Source organism: Prionailurus bengalensis, chromosome B2, assembly GCF_016509475.1.
Source record: "Prionailurus bengalensis isolate Pbe53 chromosome B2, Fcat_Pben_1.1_paternal_pri, whole genome shotgun sequence".
Lineage (NCBI taxonomy): Eukaryota > Metazoa > Chordata > Mammalia > Carnivora > Felidae > Prionailurus > Prionailurus bengalensis.
In genome coordinates, this window is record NC_057349.1 from 30121690 (window position 1) to 30142576 (window position 20887).

The 20887-nt window shown below is 46.1% G+C and overlaps 1 protein-coding gene across 4 annotated transcripts in view; it reads left to right on the top strand.

Moving 5' to 3' along the window:
- The first annotated feature begins 3354 nt into the window (after positions 1-3354).
- LOC122489348 (class I histocompatibility antigen, Gogo-B*0103 alpha chain-like) overlaps positions 3355-20887 on the top strand; it is a 116901-nt gene continuing 99368 nt past the window's right edge. The window contains exons 1-8 of one of the 4 annotated variants that reach the window (XM_043591059.1): positions 3363-3588; positions 3869-4138; positions 4341-4616; positions 5224-5499; positions 5614-5721; positions 6153-6185; positions 6329-6376; positions 6507-6876. In XM_043591059.1, coding sequence (XP_043446994.1) covers positions 3384-3588; positions 3869-4138; positions 4341-4616; positions 5224-5499; positions 5614-5721; positions 6153-6185; positions 6329-6376; positions 6507-6511 — 1221 coding nt within the window. In that variant the 5' untranslated portion in view covers positions 3363-3383 and the 3' untranslated portion in view covers positions 6512-6876. Of the gene's footprint in view, positions 3589-3868; positions 4139-4340; positions 4617-5223; positions 5500-5613; positions 5722-6152; positions 6186-6328; positions 6377-6506; positions 6877-20887 lie in introns of those variants that run through there. The other 3 variants (XM_043591063.1, XM_043591062.1, XM_043591061.1) reach the window with 3 other exon arrangements.

Here is a 20887-nt window from a genome sequence, read left to right on the forward strand (position 1 = left end):
AGGCTAAGTGAGACTGGCAGAAACACAGACCCCTATATACGCAGGTGTTCATGTGGGGCGGGGGTCAGAGGAAGACTGGGGTGCAAAAGCAACTAATTGGATGAGAGAGGAAAGGGACCGGACATAGAAATGAAGAAAACATCCCAACATGGCATCAAGGTTGGGAGGCATAAACTTGTCAGGCACCCATTAGGCATCAGGCACCATTGCCTGCACTACATGGTTCAAGACAAAGTCTCTAAGGAACAAGGAGACTCTGAAGAGTTGGAGGAACCAATTTCATGGGATCAATACTCACTGGAGGAGACAATGTGCATCTCATCAGGCCGCTCACTGCTACTGCCCTCAGTGTGACCCTGCACCTCACTGAGGATGTTTTCACTTGACACAAATGTGATGGCTAAGCCCTTGGGGGAACTGGCCTGCTCAGGCCTCCTGGAAGGGGACAGAGGGTAGCACTGGAAGACCCCAAAGTAGGAAGACACCCAAAAGGAGGGACAAGGGTGTAATGTATGAAGACATAGGAAATCAGGGGCTGGGAGAGGACACTGGGAGGTCCGTGTGGGTGTGCAGCTTACAGGTAGGTGTAGGAATCGCCAGGCCGGTGGTAGTTGATGGCAGAGTTCACCTGCTTAATGTCCATGCCTTGGCCACATAGGTTGCTGGCCACAAGAATTCGTTATTGAAGACCTTTAAACTACTGTGACCAAGAAAGCCTTTGTCAGAAAGACAATCATAAAAATGTTCACAGTCCTTTATCTCAGGGGTCTCATTTCTTCCCAAGACACAAGACATCTTTCCATCTCTCACTCACCTCTTTTCCCAGGGCGTCCCACAATGGATGGCAATAGCTGGCAAGTTCTGCTCCACCAGGAGCTGGGCCAGGGCAATGCAACGCTGCACAGACTTCACAAAGATCTCGCCTGTGTGTGGAGAGTAGGGGGATGTGGGCCCCTGGGTGTGTGTATGGGTGGAGAATGACAATGTGCCAGAGTGGGAGATTTCTGGAAGTACACACTCCACATGAAACCACTAAGTCCCTCTTATTCCCCACTACATGATTCCTTTTTTCCTCTACGTAAAATTACTCTTCCTTTCTCTCCTTTGCTTCAGATTTTCCTGAGCAAATCGGCCTCTGAGGAGATACAGAGAACAGTAACCAAATCTGGCAGACATGTTAGGAGACAGGAAGGAGGTACTCCATGACAAAGGGATAAGTATTGGAACTAGGGTCTGGAACGACCGTGACCGATATTCCGGCTTATGAAACATTAAACCTAAGACCTACCCTAATTCTGGGAGTAGTTTTAGTGTGAATAAGTTGCACAATCTGTAACCTGAGAGAAAGCTTCTCCTCAGGGTGTGATACAAGAAGAAATAAGCATATTTAAGAACCCTAACAGGGCCAATGTATGTGGGAATATTTAAGGATTTAAAAGTCTGTCCAGATTTTTTTTTAAAGTTTATTTATTTATTTTAAGACAGAGAGAGACAGAGTGAGTATGAGCAGGGGAGGGGCAGAGACAGAGACAGAGACAGAGACAGAGAGATCAAGAGAGAGAATCTCAAGCAGGCTCCACACTGTCAGCACAGAGCCTGACACAGGCCTCCATCTCACAAACCATGAGATCAGGAGTCTGACCCTTAACCGACCGAGCCGCCCAGGCTCCCCAAAACACCCAGGCTCCCCAAAACACCAAGTCTTTAATTATTATTGATGGGTTGTAGCTATTTTAAAATATGCAATTGAAGACAGAAGAAACAGCAGCCCCCACATCGGGAACTGGTCTGACACTGACAGCTGGGCCTCAGTGTGGTCAGAAGCTGACTGATGCCACCACTGGGCCATATTATTCCTGTGGGACAGGAGCCAGTCATCTCACAGAACATAAACAGCACACAAGGAGACTCAGAAACCGTGACATTACTTTATCTAATTAGAGACAAAAACAAGGCGCTGTACGACCCACAAAACACCAAACATCTCCCTGTGCTGGTTACTGAGCAATCACTGCTTTTTACCATTTCTTTGTTTATCTCAAGTTTTTATTTAAATTCCAGTTAGTTAACATACAGTTTAATATTAGTTTCAAGAGTAGAATTGAGTGATTCATCGCTTACATACAACACCCAGTGCTCATCACAACAAGTGCCCTCCTTAGAACCCATCACCCATGAGCCCATCCCATTTAACCTGTGACCCTCCCAGAAGCTTGACAGCTTCTCAGTACTGACCACCTTGTCTGTTGGGATTTGTGGTAATATTAAAACAAATGACTTTCTTTAAATTTTTTTTAACGTTTATTCATTTTTGAGAGAAAGAGAGAGACAGAGTGCAAGCAGGGGTAGGGCAGAGAGACAGGGAGACACAGAATCCTAAGCAGGCTCCAGGCTCCGAGCTGTTAGCACGGAGTCCCACGTGCGGCTTGAACTCATGGACCGTAAGATCTTGACCTGAGCCCAAGCCAGATGCTTAACCAACTGAGCCAACCAGGTGCCCCAAAACAAATGACTTTTGATAATTTGATTCCACTCTAATCAATGCTGGAACATCTATATTACTTAGTGAAACAACACACAACACGTTACTTAAAAAGAATTATGCATTAGGACAAGATCCGTTCCATGTGCAGATGGGCCTATGGAGTTAATGTAACAGAAAAACACAGTTAATGATACTGTTTCAGGTCCAGTTTGCAAATAACCTCAGAGAAAGTACACACTGTGTAGTTTAATATAGTATCAAATATGAATATCCATAATTATCTGAAAAGGTTATAACACATACTATTCTCCTATATTTGATCAAGGAATGAATTTTTTCATATACTTCTAACAAAACAACACAATAGATGCAGAAGCAAATCTGATTATCCAGTGGTCTTCTAAGGAGACAGACAAGAAAGAGACTTGCAATGAAAGAAAACCACCCTTCTCACTGCCCCTTTTATTTGGGACATTGTCACTTTCCATACAAACAATATTTCTGTTTTCGTATGATTGTAAATGAATTAATAAATATTTGAACTTTTTTTATTCCTGCTGTGGTAAATAAGGATCGATATAATCCACAGGCACACAATTATCCCTGGGACCCTCACTAATTTGTAAGACTGTAGAGATATCCTGAGAACAAAATCCTGGAGAATCAGTGACTCACACAGCTCCTGGTCCACGGCTGAGGGACACAGTGGGACAAAGAGAGCTCTGTGCAGTAGGTGAAGCGTCCAGGCCAAGTCCCAGGTCCCCAGGCCCGCCTCTCAGGGTCTCTGGCCCCAGGGCGGCGTCGGGGGCGGGGAAGCCCAGTGTTGGGGAGTCCCCATCTGCCCTGGTTTCACTTCTCCCTGTCACAACCTGTGTCAGGTCCTTCTGCCTGGATACTGATGACGCGGCCTCGGTTCACACTCCTATTAGTGTCCGATTTCCGGAGAAGCCAATCAGCGGCACCGCGGTTCCGGGGTATCAAGTTTCCGCACCCGCCTCCTGAGACTCACATTTCAGCCCAGACCCCGAGCATGCGGTTCGTGATGCCCCCAACTCTGTTCCTGCTGCTGTCGGGGGCCCTGGCCGCGCCCCAGACCTGGGCGGGTGAGTGCGGGGTCGGGAGGAAAGGGACTCTGAGGGGCAGGAGGGAGAGGACCGCCCGGCGGGGACGCGGAACCTCCGGGGGAGGCGACTGTCCTCCGCCCCGACCCCAGACCCCCACCCGCCTCCCGCCCTGCCCTGGCCTGCCCTCCCCCACCCCTCCCGGACTCCGCCCTGCTCTACCCAACTCGGGTCCCCTGCCCTCCCGGTCGCCTCCCCCTGGGACCCGGGCCCCGCGCGGGGAGGAGGGTCGGGCGGGGTCTCAGCCCCTCCGCGCCCGCAGGCTCCCACTCCCTGAGGTATTTCTACACCGCGGTGTCCCGGCCCGGCCGCGGGGAGCCCCGCTTCATCGCCGTGGGCTACGTGGACGACACGCAGTTTGTGCGGTTCGACAGCGACGCCCCGAATCCGAGGATGGAGCCGCGGGCGCCGTGGGTGGAGCAGGAGGGGCCGGAGTATTGGGACCGGGAGACGCGGATCGCGAAGAACCACGCACAGACTTTAAGAGTGAGCTTGCAGATCACGCGCGGCTACTACAACCAGAGCGAAACCGGTGAGCGCCAGGGCCCGGGTCCAGGTCACGACCCCCACCCCACAGACGGGCCGGGGTCGCCCGGAGTCTCCGGGTCAGAGCGCAACCCCGAGGCCTCGTGACCCCCGTCCCACGACACTGGAAGAGCCCGAGGGAGCTTTTGGGCGGGTTTACTTTCGGTTTCACCTTAATCACTGCTGCTCTGGGGGCGGGGCGGGGACAGGGTCGCACAACATCCAGTGGATGTATGGCTGTGACGTCGGACCGGACGGCCGCCTCCTCCGCGGGTACAGTCAGGAGTCCTATGACGGCAAGGATTACATGGCCCTGAACGAAGACTTGCGCTCCTGGACCGCAGCGGACACCGCGGCGCAGATCACCCGCCGCAAGTGGGAGGAGGCCGGTGAGGCCGAGGGCTGGAAGAACTACCTGGAGGGCACGTGCGTGGAGGGGCTCGCCAAATACCTGGAGATGGGGAAGGAGACGCTGCTGCGCGCAGGTACCGGGACCGCGGGGCCTCCTCGATCTCCCCTCCACCGGGGCTGGCTTCCCACGCGGAAGGAAAAATGGACTCAGTGTCAGAACAGCGCCCCTCCCACGGGTGGGAAGAGGGACATCCGCCTCGAAGTTCATATTCCTACTAGAGGCTGACTCCCCTAGAGGGTGCTTTTCTCTAAAACACAGACAGGTATCCAGTCTCTCCCTGGGATGCAGGTTGAGATCATCCCAGAAATAACCCATCAGCAGTTCCCTCTGACCCTGGCAGCCACCTTATGAACCCTGACCTTTCCTCTCAAGGCCTTGTCTCCATCTGGGAACATATTTGGAGATCTGACTCCGGGTTTTCTGAGTCACTCACCCTCCACCACAGTAAGGACTATAGTGTGTTCCCCACTTTAGACCTGCAGCCTCCCACCCAGGCTCTCTCCCTATTCCAGAACTTAACAATTCTGGAGATCCCAAAAGCTAGACTGATGTCTTGGTTTTGTGCTCTTCCATCCAGACCAGTTAGTTGTCCTGTCCACCTCAGGATGGTCAGGTGGATGCAGTTTCAGTGGCCCATAAAGCTAAACCACAATGTGGATTCTCTGATTCCTCTTCCTCAGAATCTCCCAACACACGTGTGACCTGCCACCCCATCTCTGACCGTGAGGTGACCCTGAGGTGCTGGGCCCTGGGCTTCTACCCTGCGGAGATCACCCTGACCTGGCAGCGTGATGGGCAGGACCACACCCAGGACACAGAGCTTGTGGAGACCAGGCCTGCAGGAGATGGAACCTTCCAGAAGTGGGCAGCTGTGGTGGTGTCTTCTGGAGAGGAGCAGAGATACACGTGCCATGTGCAGCACGAGGGGCTGCCCAAGCCCATCACCTTGAGATGGGGTAAGGAGGGTTTGGGGTAGAGTCCCGTGTCAGGGAAAGCAGGGCCCTTCTGGAAATTTCAGAGTCAGGACTGAAGCTGGAGGTCTCGGCCCCTCACCTTCCTTCCCTTTCCAGAGCCATCCTCTCAGCCCTCCATCTCCATCCTGGGCATCATTGCTGGTGTGGTTGTCCTTGTGGTCACTGTGGTGGTTGGAGCTGTGATCTGGAGGAAGAAGTGCTCAGGTAGGAACAGAGTGGGGGGATCTGAGTTCTCTTGCCCCACTGGGGGGTTTCCTAGGTAGCACATTGTCCTGCCTGGTTCCTGGGAAGTTCCATCCACACACATGTACCTGCCCACTCTGGAGCCATTACTAACATTCACTTTGTAGCAAAGAACTTGTGAAAATGAAGAACAGATTTTCACTTGGTAATTTTGGGGACAGGGACCTGATTCCCAACAGTGACAGGACAGAGAGGAAGGTCCCTGCTGAGGCCAGACCTCAAGCAAGTCAGGTGGTCCTGTGACACCACAACTCTTTCTTCATGTGTCCCAATCTTGTCCTGGCTCTTTAGTCAACATTCCGGAAACTTCATTGTGGACAAGGACTAGGAGGTTGCTCTAGGATCACATGGCCCAGCTGTCCCAGGTCTCTAACATGCTATTTATTCTACAGGAGGAAAGGGACCAAGCTATTCTCACGCTGCACGTAAGTATGGAGGGGGTGATCCCTGAAACCTGGTATAGTGTAGACAGGACCCCATGGGGAGCTCACCCCCGCCCCCCGCCCATAGCTGCTCCTTTAGTCTCATCTCCCGTGGCTCTGATCTCATCTTGTTTGTTCTACCCCAGGTGATGACAGTACTCAGGGCTCTGATTCGTCTGTAACGGCTCCTAAAGGTAAGACTCTGGAGGGTGAAGTGGGGAGGAGTGGTGGCACTAGGGACACTTTGAGCATGCGTGGGGGCTGTTGAGTGTGTTGCACTTATGTGACTGACCTAAATGTGTTCATGATGACTTTTTGTCACAGTGTGAGACCCACTGCTTGTGGTGGACTGAGCGATGCAGAATCTGTTCACACTCCCACTTGGTGACATCGAGGTCCCCTGACTTTCTTCAGATGGTGTCAGATGTGTGTGTTCCTATTAGCATATTGTGAGGATGCAGGAGAGTGGCCCCCCTGCCCACCATGACCCCTCCCATACTGATTCGTGTTCTGTCTCCATTCCTGTCTTCATGTTGGCCTGAATACTGACGCCTTACTTCCCTACTTAAAATGAGAATCCTCATAGGAATTTGTGTTTTGTAATTCTGGGTATGTGGGGATGATGAGGTAATAAATGAGAAAATTTGTAAAATTGCAAGAGAAAATAAATGAAAGCACTGAGAACCTTCCAGAACCTGCTGTTTCCTGTACTGTGTCTGTTGCAGGTGCGGACAGGAGAGGGCTGGAGGAGCTGAGCGTGGACGGGGCCTGGGTCCAGTCGGTGCTCAGTGCATAATTAGTGTGACATGCTCCCTCCTCAGCTGGGTCATGTCTCTGCTCCTTGTCCTTGTCCCTTCTGCAGAACCTTGTCTCACCAGGACCATGACTACAGGGACATGGACATCATCTGTCAACGGGACCTTGTGGAGCAAGAGCTTCCTGTGACTGGGTCAGCCCAGGCTCCATCCTGGGTCGTGACCTCAGCCCCATCTTTGGGTGTTTTTCCCCCATTGTTTCTATGGAGCATCAGGCCTGTTCTTGCTCTTGTGTCCAAGTTCCTGTCTCATTCTCCCCGGGTGACCCCAGTGGCTGCAGCGCCAGGAGTTCTTTGGACTCTTGTTCTCACAGGCCTAGGTGGCCCCTGCACACAGGAGTCTCTGGGGTTTGGAGAGATGAATTTTCAGATTGATCCATCTCCTCCCTCTAGAGCTATCTTCTGGATTATTCTCTAGATTCTGGAGGTCGAGAGGAAAACTGGGAGTTTCTCATCCTTCTTCAACTTAATTTACTTTCTACCTCCCTGTCTCTCTGCCCCCTCTCCGTGCCCTTAGTGATGCTGGTTCTTGCTCCCATCCAAGTTCATGGATGTATAAAGAAGGGTCTAATGTAGATTTCTATTTGGTTGGAGAAAAGGCCCCATAGAGCCTAAGTACAATGATTCTGAAGACAGGACTGTAACTCTGTGCTGTGCTGTGCAGGGGAAATGCTGTGGGAGGGGGGGAGCTGAGCAGAGAGAGGAAGGGGGGAGCAGCCCTGAGGGAAAGTAGAAGTGGCACTGATGGTGAGGTGGGGGCACTTTGTGCGGGAGCTGCCACGGACTGACTGTGCCTGAGGCTCGTCCAGAAGACATAGGTCCTCTCCGCTGACCAATCGTTCCACTGATAATCTCGTGTGCCACGTGTAGGACCTGCTATTTTTTTCATCTAGGACACCTCAGTAATTAAGAAGAAGCAAACATGCTGGTGTTGTAGAGAATATGTCCTAGGGGTGAGGGACAGACTCCACTTGACCCTGGAACAATGTGGGGACTGAGGGCAATGACCCCATTGAGCAGTCAGAAATCCAAGTATAACTTTTGACTCCCCTGAAACTTAAATACTACCACTAATAATGTACTGTTCATAAGAAGCCTTACTGAAAAGAGGAACAGTCATTTAACACATATTTTGTACGTTACATGTATATATAACATGTATTCTTACAATAAAATAGGCTGGAGAAAATAGTAAGAACGCATAAGAGTGCATTGACAGCACTTTTGTAAAAAAGTCCACATATCGGTGGATGTCCCCAGTTCAAACCAGTGTAATTCAGAGTCAACTGTATATTGTATAAATGTGGTAAATAAGGGAAGTGTTTAAATTGGGAATTGGTAGGTGCTTTGAGGAAGGTGACCCACAGAGTTACCTGTGGGGGGACAGGGAAGGTGGCTACTAGGGTGGTAAGTGTGAGCCTCACTGGGAAGCTGACCTCTGAGAGATGTGCAGGACACAAGGAATTGTTGAAGAGCATGTCTCAGGGAGTTCTTTGCAGGCAGGGGAACCTCCAGGCACAAGCACTAGGGCAGGAACGTGTCCTTGTTCAAGGAAGGGTGAGAGGCCACTGTGGCTAGAGCAGAGAGCATGTGAAATGCGGTCAGATGTCTAGACTTTAGGATTAGAAGGCTTTTGAGTTTTCTCTGAGCGACATGTGGAGTCACTAGATGGTTTAGATCAGATGGTTCACGTCGTACTACTTGTCTTAGCAGCATGTTTGCTGCTGTGCAGAATCGAGAGGTGAAGGGCAGGAGACCAGTAGGGAAAGTGTAGGAAGCCAGTGCAGTTTCCAGGAGGGGGGAATGTTGGATTTATTTTGGGGTTTGAGGAGAGAAAATAACAGGAAGTGACTGTACTCTTGTTATTTTGTGTGTGTGTGTGCGTGTGTGTGTGTGTGTTCTGGATACATTTAAAGATGAACTTTGCAGCATGTCCTAATGTATTACTTCTGGGTTGTGAGAAGGAGGAATCGAGGACAGCATCCAATACTTCAGACTGCAAGAAGAAAGGAGGGGTGTCTTCCAATGAGACACGGAAGATTTTGGAAGTAGGACATTCGGGGAAGTTGCATCATAAGCACCCAATTTAGGAATGTCGAATCTGAGATTATTAGAAAAGCAAGCGAAGATCCAGCTGGATATAGAGTGCAGGGTGGGAAAATATCTAGGTTGGAGGAATAGATATGGAGGTGACACCATATAAATGATGTTTAGAGCCTTCAGCATAGATGAGGTCACCAAGGGGATGATGGCCACAGAACAGAGAGGAACAGGACCAAACCCTGGACCCCTCAGTGCTAAGCAAGCTGATCAGAGCACACGCACATACTGAACAGTTCTGGTTCTGCACCTGGAAGGCACACACTCCAGGGACACCCAGCCTTCAGTGTCCACTGGAATTTCCTGGACTTAGGAAGAGCTAGACAACCTGGAGTAGAGCATGAGATTCTGGGTTTATAACAAGTTTGGTGCTGCTTTTGGTCTTCAGATCACACACTGAGCAGCAAGAAAATAAAGCAGGAGCCCACGTGGCTGTGCCTCAGCCTCTCCTGTGGGGCTTATTAAGTAGTGATTCCTGGGTCCACGCCCAACACTCTGGCAGGGTATGTGGAGAGAGGCCTGAGTGTTTTGTAATGAACCCACGAGCAATCCTGGGGTTCCACCAGATAGAGTTGCAGTGAAGTCACTGGTGAGAGCCCTCATTGTGGGAAGGGGTCTTACATCCACATTTAAATGTTGTTGTTTTTTCTAGGAAGAAAAATGCAAGACCTGCTGGGAGATACATATTTTCTCTCCCAGGGGGCAGAGCCTGGTGGCAGATTGAGTATGTGGTTATCAGCTCAACATAAAATCTCTGAAATAACAAGAGCATAGATCTTAAATGTTTTCCCCACACAAAAGGAAATGGTAACTATGTATCACGGTGCAGGTCTTAGCTATGGTTGTAAGCATTTTGCAGCATAGAAACGTATCAAATCAAGAGATTGTAGCCTTAAACTGACACAATGGTGTATGCCAGTTATATCTCAGTAAAACTGGTGAAAAAAAGTCTGAAATCATGCTCTCTAACGCTACTCCCTACATCGACTTCTGCCTCTTTGTGTTACATGTGCACAGTTACAGAGACTGGGATGAGAGAAAGAGAATGTGGGGCCTTGTTCTATTTCAAGGAAAGTCACAAACCAGGCTTGAGTCTACACAGACAGGAACAGAACCCACAATGGACCCGAGGGGGAGGCTCACATATAGCCAGGGCCCTGCTCCTGGGTAAAGATGCCACCCTCACAACAGAGTCCCCTGACATAGGACGCTGGATCCGGAGGCTGAGACTGCTGTTGCTGCTGCCCCTTGCAACTAACTGCATGACACCACTGTCACTCAAACACCTGTGCCAAATGCCATGTAGTGCGGTCTCAGCCTATCTGTCCCATGTCCTGAGAGAGAGTCTGGCAGGTGGTCATGTGACTGTGAAGTTTCATGCCACATCCAGTGCAAGGCTGTTTGGCAAAATGGGTTCTCCTCTCCATGGTCTCTGCCCTCCATCACGATTTTTAAACGTGGAAATCTTTTATGTGGGAGAGGGTAGTAGTTCTGGGCATGGCAACTGGGGACCAGGAATGGAAAAAGAATGACAAATTGCAATATTTGGAGCAGTGATTTGAGACTACAACTTGATATGATACATTGTAGGCACTCAGGTCAGATTAGAGGAAGGAGTGACTAAAAAATGGCATCTTTCAACTTTTCCCCTTGATAGTTGTTATGGGATCCAGCTTTTGTCTACTCCAGTTCTACTCACAAGTAAGTAGAGTAGCACTTTCGGGTGATGAAGTGAATGTTCAAAATGTCTTCTGCAGCCTTTGTCTCTTCCTAGGATTACGTTACCCAGATCCTTAACACTTCAGATGATCCTTATATATACACTGACACTTCATATTTCCTTGTACATGCCTGTATTTCTGGGCAGAGTATCCAAAATTTACCAGGCTTTATGTGACCCTCACAAAAGTCTGCAAAATCATTCCAGGTTAGACATTGTGCTCCTCCACATCTGGTCCACGAACAGCTAGTAATCAAACTGTTTTTAGCAGATCCAATGATGATATACAGGCTTATTTTTGTCTTGATAGCCAGTCTGAGACAGGATAAGGTTTCACTTTCATTTCTGTCTCTGTTTGTGGGCTGATGCACATTCACAGACCAGTGCTGGCTCACGGAAGACACAGATCACCACTGGTTTAGGTAGACTTGTATTCTACCACCTCCTCTGGTGCTGGATAAATCGCAGAAATGAAACAATTGTGAATGGGGATCCTCTTCCAGTAACACAGTAGACTAAGTTTTAAAGCTGCCTCTTCTTATAAAAATGACTAACAATGATTATATATATATATGTGTGTGTGTGTGTGTGTGTGTGTATTATATAGATATATATGTATATATTTCATACATATATTTGGTGATGTGTATATATATCACCCAAAAAAACAACCAAGAGAATAATCATTTAGGCCAAAATATAATAATGGGCAAAAAGCCAGGGATCATGGCTGCTCTGATACTTATGGTGTATTTCAAATCTAGAAAATCTTAGCTTGCCTTCTCAGGCTCAGGAACTGAATAGACAGGAAATAATGCCCAGAGCTTATTCTATTTCATGAGAAATATCCCTCCCTGAAAATATGGGAACAAAAGATTCATAGATTCATGTCCTCAGGAAAGGGTGACACGAATCACATCGACTCTATCTTCAAGAACAAGAAGATATTATTCTAAGGAGGTTTGCTTGGAGCTAGCACAAAGTGTGCAAACAGCTACTTCAAAGAATTTCCAGTCACAGACTAATGATTCTGTGATTTGTAGTTCAAATTTGCTTTGCTATTTTGGGCCAAAATACCTTCAAGTCATTACTTTAGTTTATTATTTTCCAGGATTGATATTGACTCAAATTTATAAGAAAGAAACAAATTTCTCTAGAAAAATCTACATTTTACCTGTGTGTCAAAAAATGTACACAAAGAATTGCACAAAGAAAAAGAGAAATTGTAGCATGAAATGTAAAGTACAAATGGGAATAGACTGTGATTGAGTAACTGTGATAGGTAGTAAAAAGAAGGTGAGAAAACTTCAATATTGCATTCATAGGACATAAAATATAACATGACCAGGATATGATATAAATATATAAACATATGTTATGTGAATGAATATTATGTATGTGACATAAAGAAAAAATGCTAGTAAAGAGAGACAGCAACATTGTATAGTGACAAAAGGGTCAAACTATCAGAAGGATGAAACAATTCTGAATATATTGTCACCTCAGTGCCAAATACATGAAAACAAAACAGACAGAAATTAAGAAACAGGTAATACACTGTAATAGTCAGAAACAATATATCACTTTCCATAATGGATAGAACATCTATGCAGAGATCAATAAACATAAAGAAGGCTTGAGCTGTACTGTAAACCAATAGTACAAATCTGACATTTATTGAACATTCCAGCCATCAACAGAATACACATTCTTTTCAATGCACATGGAGATTTCTTGAGGACAAATCATATACCATTATATATATGTGTGTGTGTGTGTGTGTGTGTGTTTATGTGTGTGTGTATACCACCTCTTCTTTATCCATTCATCAGTCGATGGACATTCAGGCTCTCTCCATCGTTTACCTCTTGTTGATAATGCTGCTATAAATATTGGGGTGCATGTACCCCTACAAATACCCCTACAAATACATGTACCCTTTGCATAAATACCTGGTAGTGCAATTGCTGGATCATAGAGTATTTCTATTATTAGTTTTCTGAGGAATGTCCACACTATTCTCCAGAGTGGCTACACCAGTTTACATTCCCACCAACACTGCAAGAGGGTTCCCCTTTCTCCACATGCTCCCAGAAATCTGTCTTGATGACTATTGCTTTGTAATGTAGCTTGAAATCTAGAATCGTGATGCCTCCCGTTTTTTGTTTTTCAGAGTTGCTTTGGCTATTCGGGTCTTTTGTGGTTCCATACAAATTTTAGGATTATTTGTCCTAGCTCTGTGAAAAATGCCGGTTGGAGGGGGGGCGCCTGGGTGGCTCAGTCGGTTAAGCGGCCGACTTCGGCTCAGGTCGTGATCTCGCGGTCCATGAGTTCAAGTCCCGCGTCGGGCTCTGTGCTGACAACTCAGAGCCCGGAGCCTGTTTCAGATTCTGTGTCTCCCTCTCTCTGACCCTTCCCTGTTCATGCTATGTCTCTCCCTGTCTCAAAAATAAATAAACGTTAAAAAAAATTTTTTTAAAAAAGAAAAATGCTGGTGGTATTTTGATAGGGATTGCATTAAATGTATAGATTGCTTTGGGGAGGATAGACATTTTACCAATGTTTGTTCTTCCAATCCATGAACATGGAATGCTTTTCCATTTCTTTGTGTCTTCTTCAATTTCTTTCATAAGTGTTCTATAGTTATCAGAGCCCAGAATTTTTTCCTCTTTAGTTAGGTTTATCCCTAGGTATCTTATTGTTTTTGGTGCAACCCCAAATAGGATTGATTCTTTGTTTCTATTTTTTCTACCTTGTTATTCATGTTTACAAATGCAGCAGATTTCTGTACATTGATTTGACAGTCTGCTATTTTGCTGAATTCATGCGTTAGTTCTAGCAATTTTTTTGGTGGAATCTTTTGAGTTTTCTACACACAGTACTATGTCTTCTGAGAAGAGTGAAAGTTTGAGTACTTCCTTGCCAATTTGGATGCCTTTTGTTTCATTTTGTTGTCTCATTGCTGAAGCTAAGACTTCCAGTGTATGCTAATTTTCTGAGGAGTCTTTTGCCCAGACTCTCCCTCCCACTGTCCTCCTGCCATCACCAAGGGGAGCGCTGTGGCATGGTGCTCAGAGCCTTGTCCAGACTTGTCCCCTGTCTTGGCATCCCTCCTTGTCCCTCCCCTCCAGCGCAGGCACCTGCCCTTGGCCCTCCTCCATCCTGGGCCAACACCCGCACTGCCCTGTCCCCTCTCCTTCATCCCACCCTCACTCCCTTGTGGCCTCCACTCTCCCTGTGCGCAGGAATCCCAGTCTCCTTGGTCCCTCTGCACCCCTCCCCTATGGCCCCATGCCTGCTCACACCCCTTGCCCATATGCTGGGACCTCACCAAGCTCTCCTCTCTCAGGAGCTCCTCCCATGGGGCCCTGCATCAGCACCCCCTCCTCCTGGCCTTGGCCCAAGTCCCCTCCTCTCTTGTGAGCCTCTGATTCAAGTTTGTTCTGGGACATTCAGTCCCCCCTTCCCAGACCCTCAACACTAGTCTCCCCTGCTGGCTCCTGCCTTCCCCTCTCCCCCACCAACCAGAAAACTGCTCGAGGTCCCGCTGCCTTATCCTTGGCCCTCACCCCATCCTTTGGTTCCACGACCTCAGTGGGCCTCACTCCTGACATCTGGTCTCCAAACTGGCTGTCCAGCCACGTGGTCAGCACCAGCCTTTCCGCACAGCCAGACTTCTTCCAGCCTGCCCATTCTGGGCTGGAAGTCTCCCCCTAACCCTCCTTGGAGATATGACCTGCCCTCCTCCCAGAACCACCACCACCATGCAGGTCCTTCCCCAAAGTGTGCACCGGGGCGTGTCGAATCTATTTTCTCTTCTACTGCCCCGCCTTTCTTTTCTTTCTTTCTTTCTTTGTTTCTTTCTTTCTTTTCTTTTCTTTTTTGGAAGCATTGCTGAGGCACTTTATGACCATTTTCTTTTTTTTTAAATATGAAATTTATTGTCAAATTGGTTTCCATACAACACCCAGTGCTCATCCCAACAGGTGCCCTCCTCAATACCCATCAACCCTCAGTTTGTTCTCAGTTTTTAAGAGTCTCTTATGCTTAGGCTATCTCTCTCTCTAACCTCTTTTTTTTTTCATCCCCTCCCCCATGGACTTCTGTTAAGTTTCTCAGGATCCACATAAGAGTGAAAACATATGGTATCTGTCTTTCTCTGTATGACTTATTTCACTTAGCATAACTCTTTCCAGTTCTATCCACGTTCCTGCAAAAGGCCATAGTTCTTTCTTTCTCATTGCCACATAGTATTCCATTGTGTATATAAACCACAATTTTTTTATCCATTCATCAGTTGATGGACATTAGTCTCTTTCCATAATTTGGCTATTGTTGAAAGTGCTGCTATAAACATTAGGGTACAAGTGCCCCTATGCATCAGCACTCCTGTATCCCTTGGGTAAATTCCTAGCAGTGCTCTTGCTGGGTCATGGGGTAGATCTATTTTTAATTTTTTGAGGAACCTCCACACTGTTTTCCAGAGCGGCTGCACCAGTTTGCATTCCAAACAATAGTGCACATCCTCTCCAGCATCTATAGTCTCCTGATTTGTTCATTTTGGCCACTCTGACTGGTGTGAGGTGATATCTGAGTGTGGTTTTGATTTGTATTTCCATGATGAGGAGCGATGTTGAGCATCTTTTCATGTGCCTGTTGGCCATGTGGATGTCTTCTTTAGAGAAGTGTCTATTCATGTTTTCTGACCATTTCTTCACTGCATCATTTGTTTTTTGGGTGTGGAGTTTGGTGAGCTCTTTATACATTTTGGATACTAGCCCTTTGTCCGATATGTCATTTGCAAATATCTTTTCCCATTCCGTTGGTTGCCTTTTAGTTTTGTTGGTTGTTTCCTTTGCTGTGCAGAAGCTTTTTATCTTCATGAGGTCCCAATACTTCATTTTTGCTTTTAATTCCCTTGCCTTTGGGGATGTGTCAAGTAAGAAATTGCTGCGGCAGAGGTCAGAGGTTTTGTCCTGCTTTCTCCTCTAGGGCTTTGATGGTTTCCTGTCTCACATTCAGGTCCTTTATCCATTTTGAGTTTATTTTTGTGAATGGTGTGAGAAACTGGTCTAGTTTCATCCTTCTGCATGCTGCTGTCCAGTTCTCCCAGCACCATTTGTTAAAGAGACTGTCTTTTTTCCATTGGATGTTCTTTCCTGCTTTGTCAAAGATGAGTTGGCCATACGTTTGTGGGTCTAGTTCTGGGGTTTCTATTTTATTCCATGGTCTATGTGTCTGTTTTTGTGCCAATACCATGCTGTCTTGATGATTACAGCTTTGTAGTAGAGGCTAATGTCTGGAATTGGGATGCCTCCTGTTTTGGTCTTCTTCTTCAAAATTACTTTGGCTATTCGGGGCCTTTTGTGGTTCCATATGAAATTTAGGATTGCTTGTTCTGGTTTCGGGAAGAATGCTGGTGCAATTTTGATTGGGATTGCATTGAATGTGTAGATAGCTTTGGGTAGTATTGACATTTTGACAATATTTATTCTTCCAATCCATGAGCATGGAATGTTTTTCCATTTCTTTATATCTTCTTCAATTTCCTTGATAAGCTTTCTATAGTTTTCAGCATACAAATCTTTTACATCTTTGGTTAGATTTATTCCTAGGTATTTTATGCTTCTTGGTGCAATTGTGAATGGGATCAGTTTCTTTACTTGTCTTTCTGTTGCTTCATTATTAGTGTATAAGAACCTAGCTACTTTCAGAATTTTCTCTTTATCCTTGTATTTTGCCAGTTTCACTATGATATGTCATGCAGAAAGTCAATTCAAGTTACATCTGAAGGGAGTTCTCCGTGCCTCTTGGATTTCAATGCCTTTTTCCTTCCCCAGATCAGGGAAGTTCTCAGCTATGATTTGTTCAAGTACACTTTCAGCCCCTTTATCTCTCTCTTCCTCTTCTGGAATTCCTATTATATGGATATTGTTCCGTTTGACTGCATCACTTAGTTCTCTAATTCTACCCTCATACTCCTGGATTTTTTTATCTCTCTTTTTCTCAGCTTCCTTTTTTTCTGTAATTTTATCTTCTTTTTTTTTTTTTCAACATTTTTATTTATTTTTAGGACAGAGAGAGAAAGAGAATGAACGGGGGAGGGGCAGAGAGAGAGGGAGACACAGAATCGGAAACAGGCTCCAGGCTCCGAGCCATCAGCCCAGAGCCTGACGCGGGGCTCAAACTCCCGGACCGCGAGATCGTGACCTGGCTGAAGTCGGACGCTTAACCGACTGCGCCACCCAGGCGCCCCCGTAATTTTATCTTCTAATTCACCTATTCTCTCCTCTGCCTCTTCAATTTGAGCTGTGGTCGACTCCATTTTATTTTGTCCCTCATTTATAGTGTTATTTAGCTCCTCATGACTATTTCTTAGTCCTTTGATCTCTGTAGCAATAGATTGTCTGCTGTCCTCTATGCTTTTTTTAAGCCCAGCGATTAATTTTGTGACTATTATTCTAAATTCTTGTTCCGTTATATTGCTTAAATCATTTTTGCTCAATTCGTTAGTTGTCGCTACTTCCTGGAGTTTCTTTTGAGGAGAGTTCTTGTATTTAGTCATTATGGGTAATTCCTGCGGTGGCACCCAACTGCAGGGCACTTCCCCCCTGCTGTCTGGAGTAACTTGTATTGGTGGGTGGGGCCGCAGTCTGACTGGTTGTCTGTCCTCAGCCCACCGTTGGGCCACAGTCAGACTGGTGTGTACCTTATCTTCCCACCTCCCAGGGGCAGGACTCACTGTGGAGTGGTGTGGTCCCCGTCCAGGCTACTTGCACACTGCCAGGCTTGTGGTGCTGCTTTGATGGGATCTGGTGTATTAGCTGGTGTGGATCCACAAGGTGCATGGGTGGGACGGGCAGGCTTAGCTCGCTTTGCCGTTGGTGGTCCCCTGTGGGAGGGGCCCTGCAGCACCAGGAGGAAGGCGACAGGTCTGAAGGATGGATCCACTAAAGCACAGCATTTGGTGTTTGTGCAGTGCAAGCAAGTTCGGTGACAGGAACTGGTTCCCTTTGGGATTTCGGCTGGGGATGGGAGAGGGAGATGGTGCTTGCCAGCATCTTTGTTCCCCATAGAGCTGATCTTTTTCTTCTGGGGCTCAACAACTCTCCCTCCTGGTGTCCCCCCACCCTACCGCTCTCAGAGCAGACCTGTTGACTTTTAACATTCCGGATGTTAATTTCTGCTGGCTGCCAGAACTCATGGAGTCCGGCCCCTCCACTTTTGCAAGCCAGACTCGGGGACTCTGCCTTGCAGGGCGGGCTGCCCCTCCACTGCCCCAGCCCCTCCCACCAGTCCGTGTAGCGTGCACTGCCTCTCTGCTCTTCCACCCTCTTCCCTGGGCCTCTTGTCTATGCTTGGCTCCAGAGAGTCCATTCTGCTAGTCTCCTGGAGGTTTTCTGGGTTATTTAGGCAGGTGTGGGTGGAATCTAAGTGATCAGCAGGATGCGTTGAGCCAAGCGCCCTCCTATGCTGCCATCTTTCACCCGAGTCCTCTCCTTTTTTTTAATGTAAGAATTTTAACTATAAATTTCCCCAATAGCACTGCATTCACTGCATCCCATGAGTGTTGTTGTGTGGTGTTTCCACTTTTGTTTGTCTCTAAGTACTTCCTACTTTCCCTTGTGATATATTGGAGAGTTTGTGTGATATCTTTCAAACCTATTGAGAATGAATTTGTAGCCCTGTATATGATCAACACTGGAGAACATCCAGGTGCATTTGAGATACTGTATATTCTGTTGTTTGGGTTTAGAGTGTTGTGTGTATGGGGTTACATTTAGCGAGATCGTTGCGTATGGTTCATGTCCTCTGTGTCCTCTATTTCTGTCTAGTGTCTGGTTGTTCTGTGCATCTTGAAATAGGGGTATGGAAGCCTCCAACTGTTATTATAGAACTGTGTATTTCCACCTTTAGTCTGTCAGGTTTTGCCTCATATATTTTGAGTACGTGTTATTAGGTGTGTAAATGTTTATGATTATTTTATCTTCTTGTATTGAAAGATGTATTAGTATGTAATTTTCTTTGTGTTTTGTAACCTTTTTATGTAAAGTGTGTTTGGGGTGCCAAAATGGCTCAGTTGGTTAAGTGTCCGACTCTTGATTTCAGCTCTGGTCATGATCTCACAGTTGGTGGGTTCAAGTCCCATGTCAGGCTCTGCACTGGCAGTGTGGACCTCGCTTGAGATTCTCTCTCCCTCTCTCTCTGACCCCTCCCTTACTTGCTCATATGCTCTTTCTCTCTCAAAATAAATAATAAACTTAAACATTTTTAAAAAATAAAGTGTGTTTTGATTCATATTTCCCTCTCTATGATGTGTACTCTGGAGTGGGATTGCTGGATCATGTGGTAGTTCTAATTAAAATTTTTTTCACAAAGCTCCATAATGTTTTCCGTACCACCAGCAGTGACCAAGGGTTCCCTTCCTCCACACCTTCACTGACATTTGTTCTCTGGCCTCTTTTATATCCATCCTAACAGGTGCAAGATGACATCTCATTGGGGTTTGGATTGGCATTTTCCTGATGACTAGTGATATCGAGGAGCACCTTTTCATGTACCTGTTGACAATTTGTGTGTCTTTTTTGAAAAAATGTCTATTCAGGTCTGCTATTTGTGAATTTTGTTATCTGGTTTTATCTTCTTGATTTCTATGTGTTAATTATATATTTTGTATATTAAACTCTTTTCTGATAATGGGTGGCCGATATTTTCTCACATTATGTAGGGTTCCTTTAGAGTTTATTAATAGTTTTCTTTTCTGTGTAGAAACTTTTCAGTAGATGTAGTTCCACGTGTTTACTTTAGCTCCTTTGCCCTGTGTTTTTGCTGTGATATCCCCCAAATCATTGCTAATACCAATGACAAGGAGCTTTTTCCCTATCTTTTCCCCTAGAAGTTTTATGGTTTCACTTCTTACATTCAAGTCTTTAACCCATTCAGGTTAATTTTTGTCAGTGATATAACACAGTTACACTGCAACTTACACTGTCACTGATTGCATGTGATATCCAGTTTCCTATCACCATTTACCGAAGAGACTATTCTTTGCCCATTGTATGTTGTCTGTACCCTTGACAAAGGTGAGTTTTCCATATACGTGGGGTTTATTTCTGGGCTCTGTGTCCTGTTCCATTGTTCTATATCCTGCTTTCATGCCAGTACTGTACTGTTTTGATTGCTATGGCTTTGTAACATAGTTTGAAATCAGGGCATGTAGTGCCTCCAGATCTGTTGTTCTTTCTCAACATCATTTTGGCCTTTGGGGTCTTTTGTGCTTCCACATGAATTTGGGGATGGTGTTTTCAGTTGCTTTGAAAGCTGCCATTGTGATTTTGTTTGGGATTGCATTGAATCTGTAGATCACTTTGACACTACGGATAGTTTAGCAATATTAATTCTTGTAACCCAAGGACACTGGATAGTTTTTCATTTATTTGTCTCTTCTTAAATGTTTTTCATCTAAATCTTATAGTTTTGCAGGTGCATGTCTTTCAATGGTTACATATATTCCTAAGTATTTTATTGGTTTTGATGCCACTGTAAATGGTTTGGTTTCTGAATTCCTCTTTAGGTATTTTGTTGTTGGTGTGTAAACATAACGTATTCTTATAGATTGATCTTGTATCCTGCAGCCTCACTTAATTTGTTATTAGTGCTAATGTTTGGTTTTGTTGTTGTTGTTGTTGTTGTTGTTGTTTTTTGGTGGGAGACTTTAGGATTTTCTATATATGATTATATCTTGGTCAAGATATGGGAAAAACCTAAAGTGGAATATTAGTCAGCCATGTAAAGGAATGAAACCTTGCCATTTGTGTAAACATGGAGGGACTCTGAGGACACCACGCTAAGTAAAATAAGTCAGAAAGCAAAAGACGGATACCACATGATCTCACATGTGGAACCTAAAAACAGCAGCAACAACAACCAACAAACAGCACCCCTAAAAAGAGAAACAAAGCATTGTGCTCAAGAATACAGTGAACAGATCTGTGGTGGCCAGAGGTGGGCGTGAGAAGGTGAGTGAAACAGGTGAAGGGGGTTGAGAGGCACAAATTTCCACTTATAAAA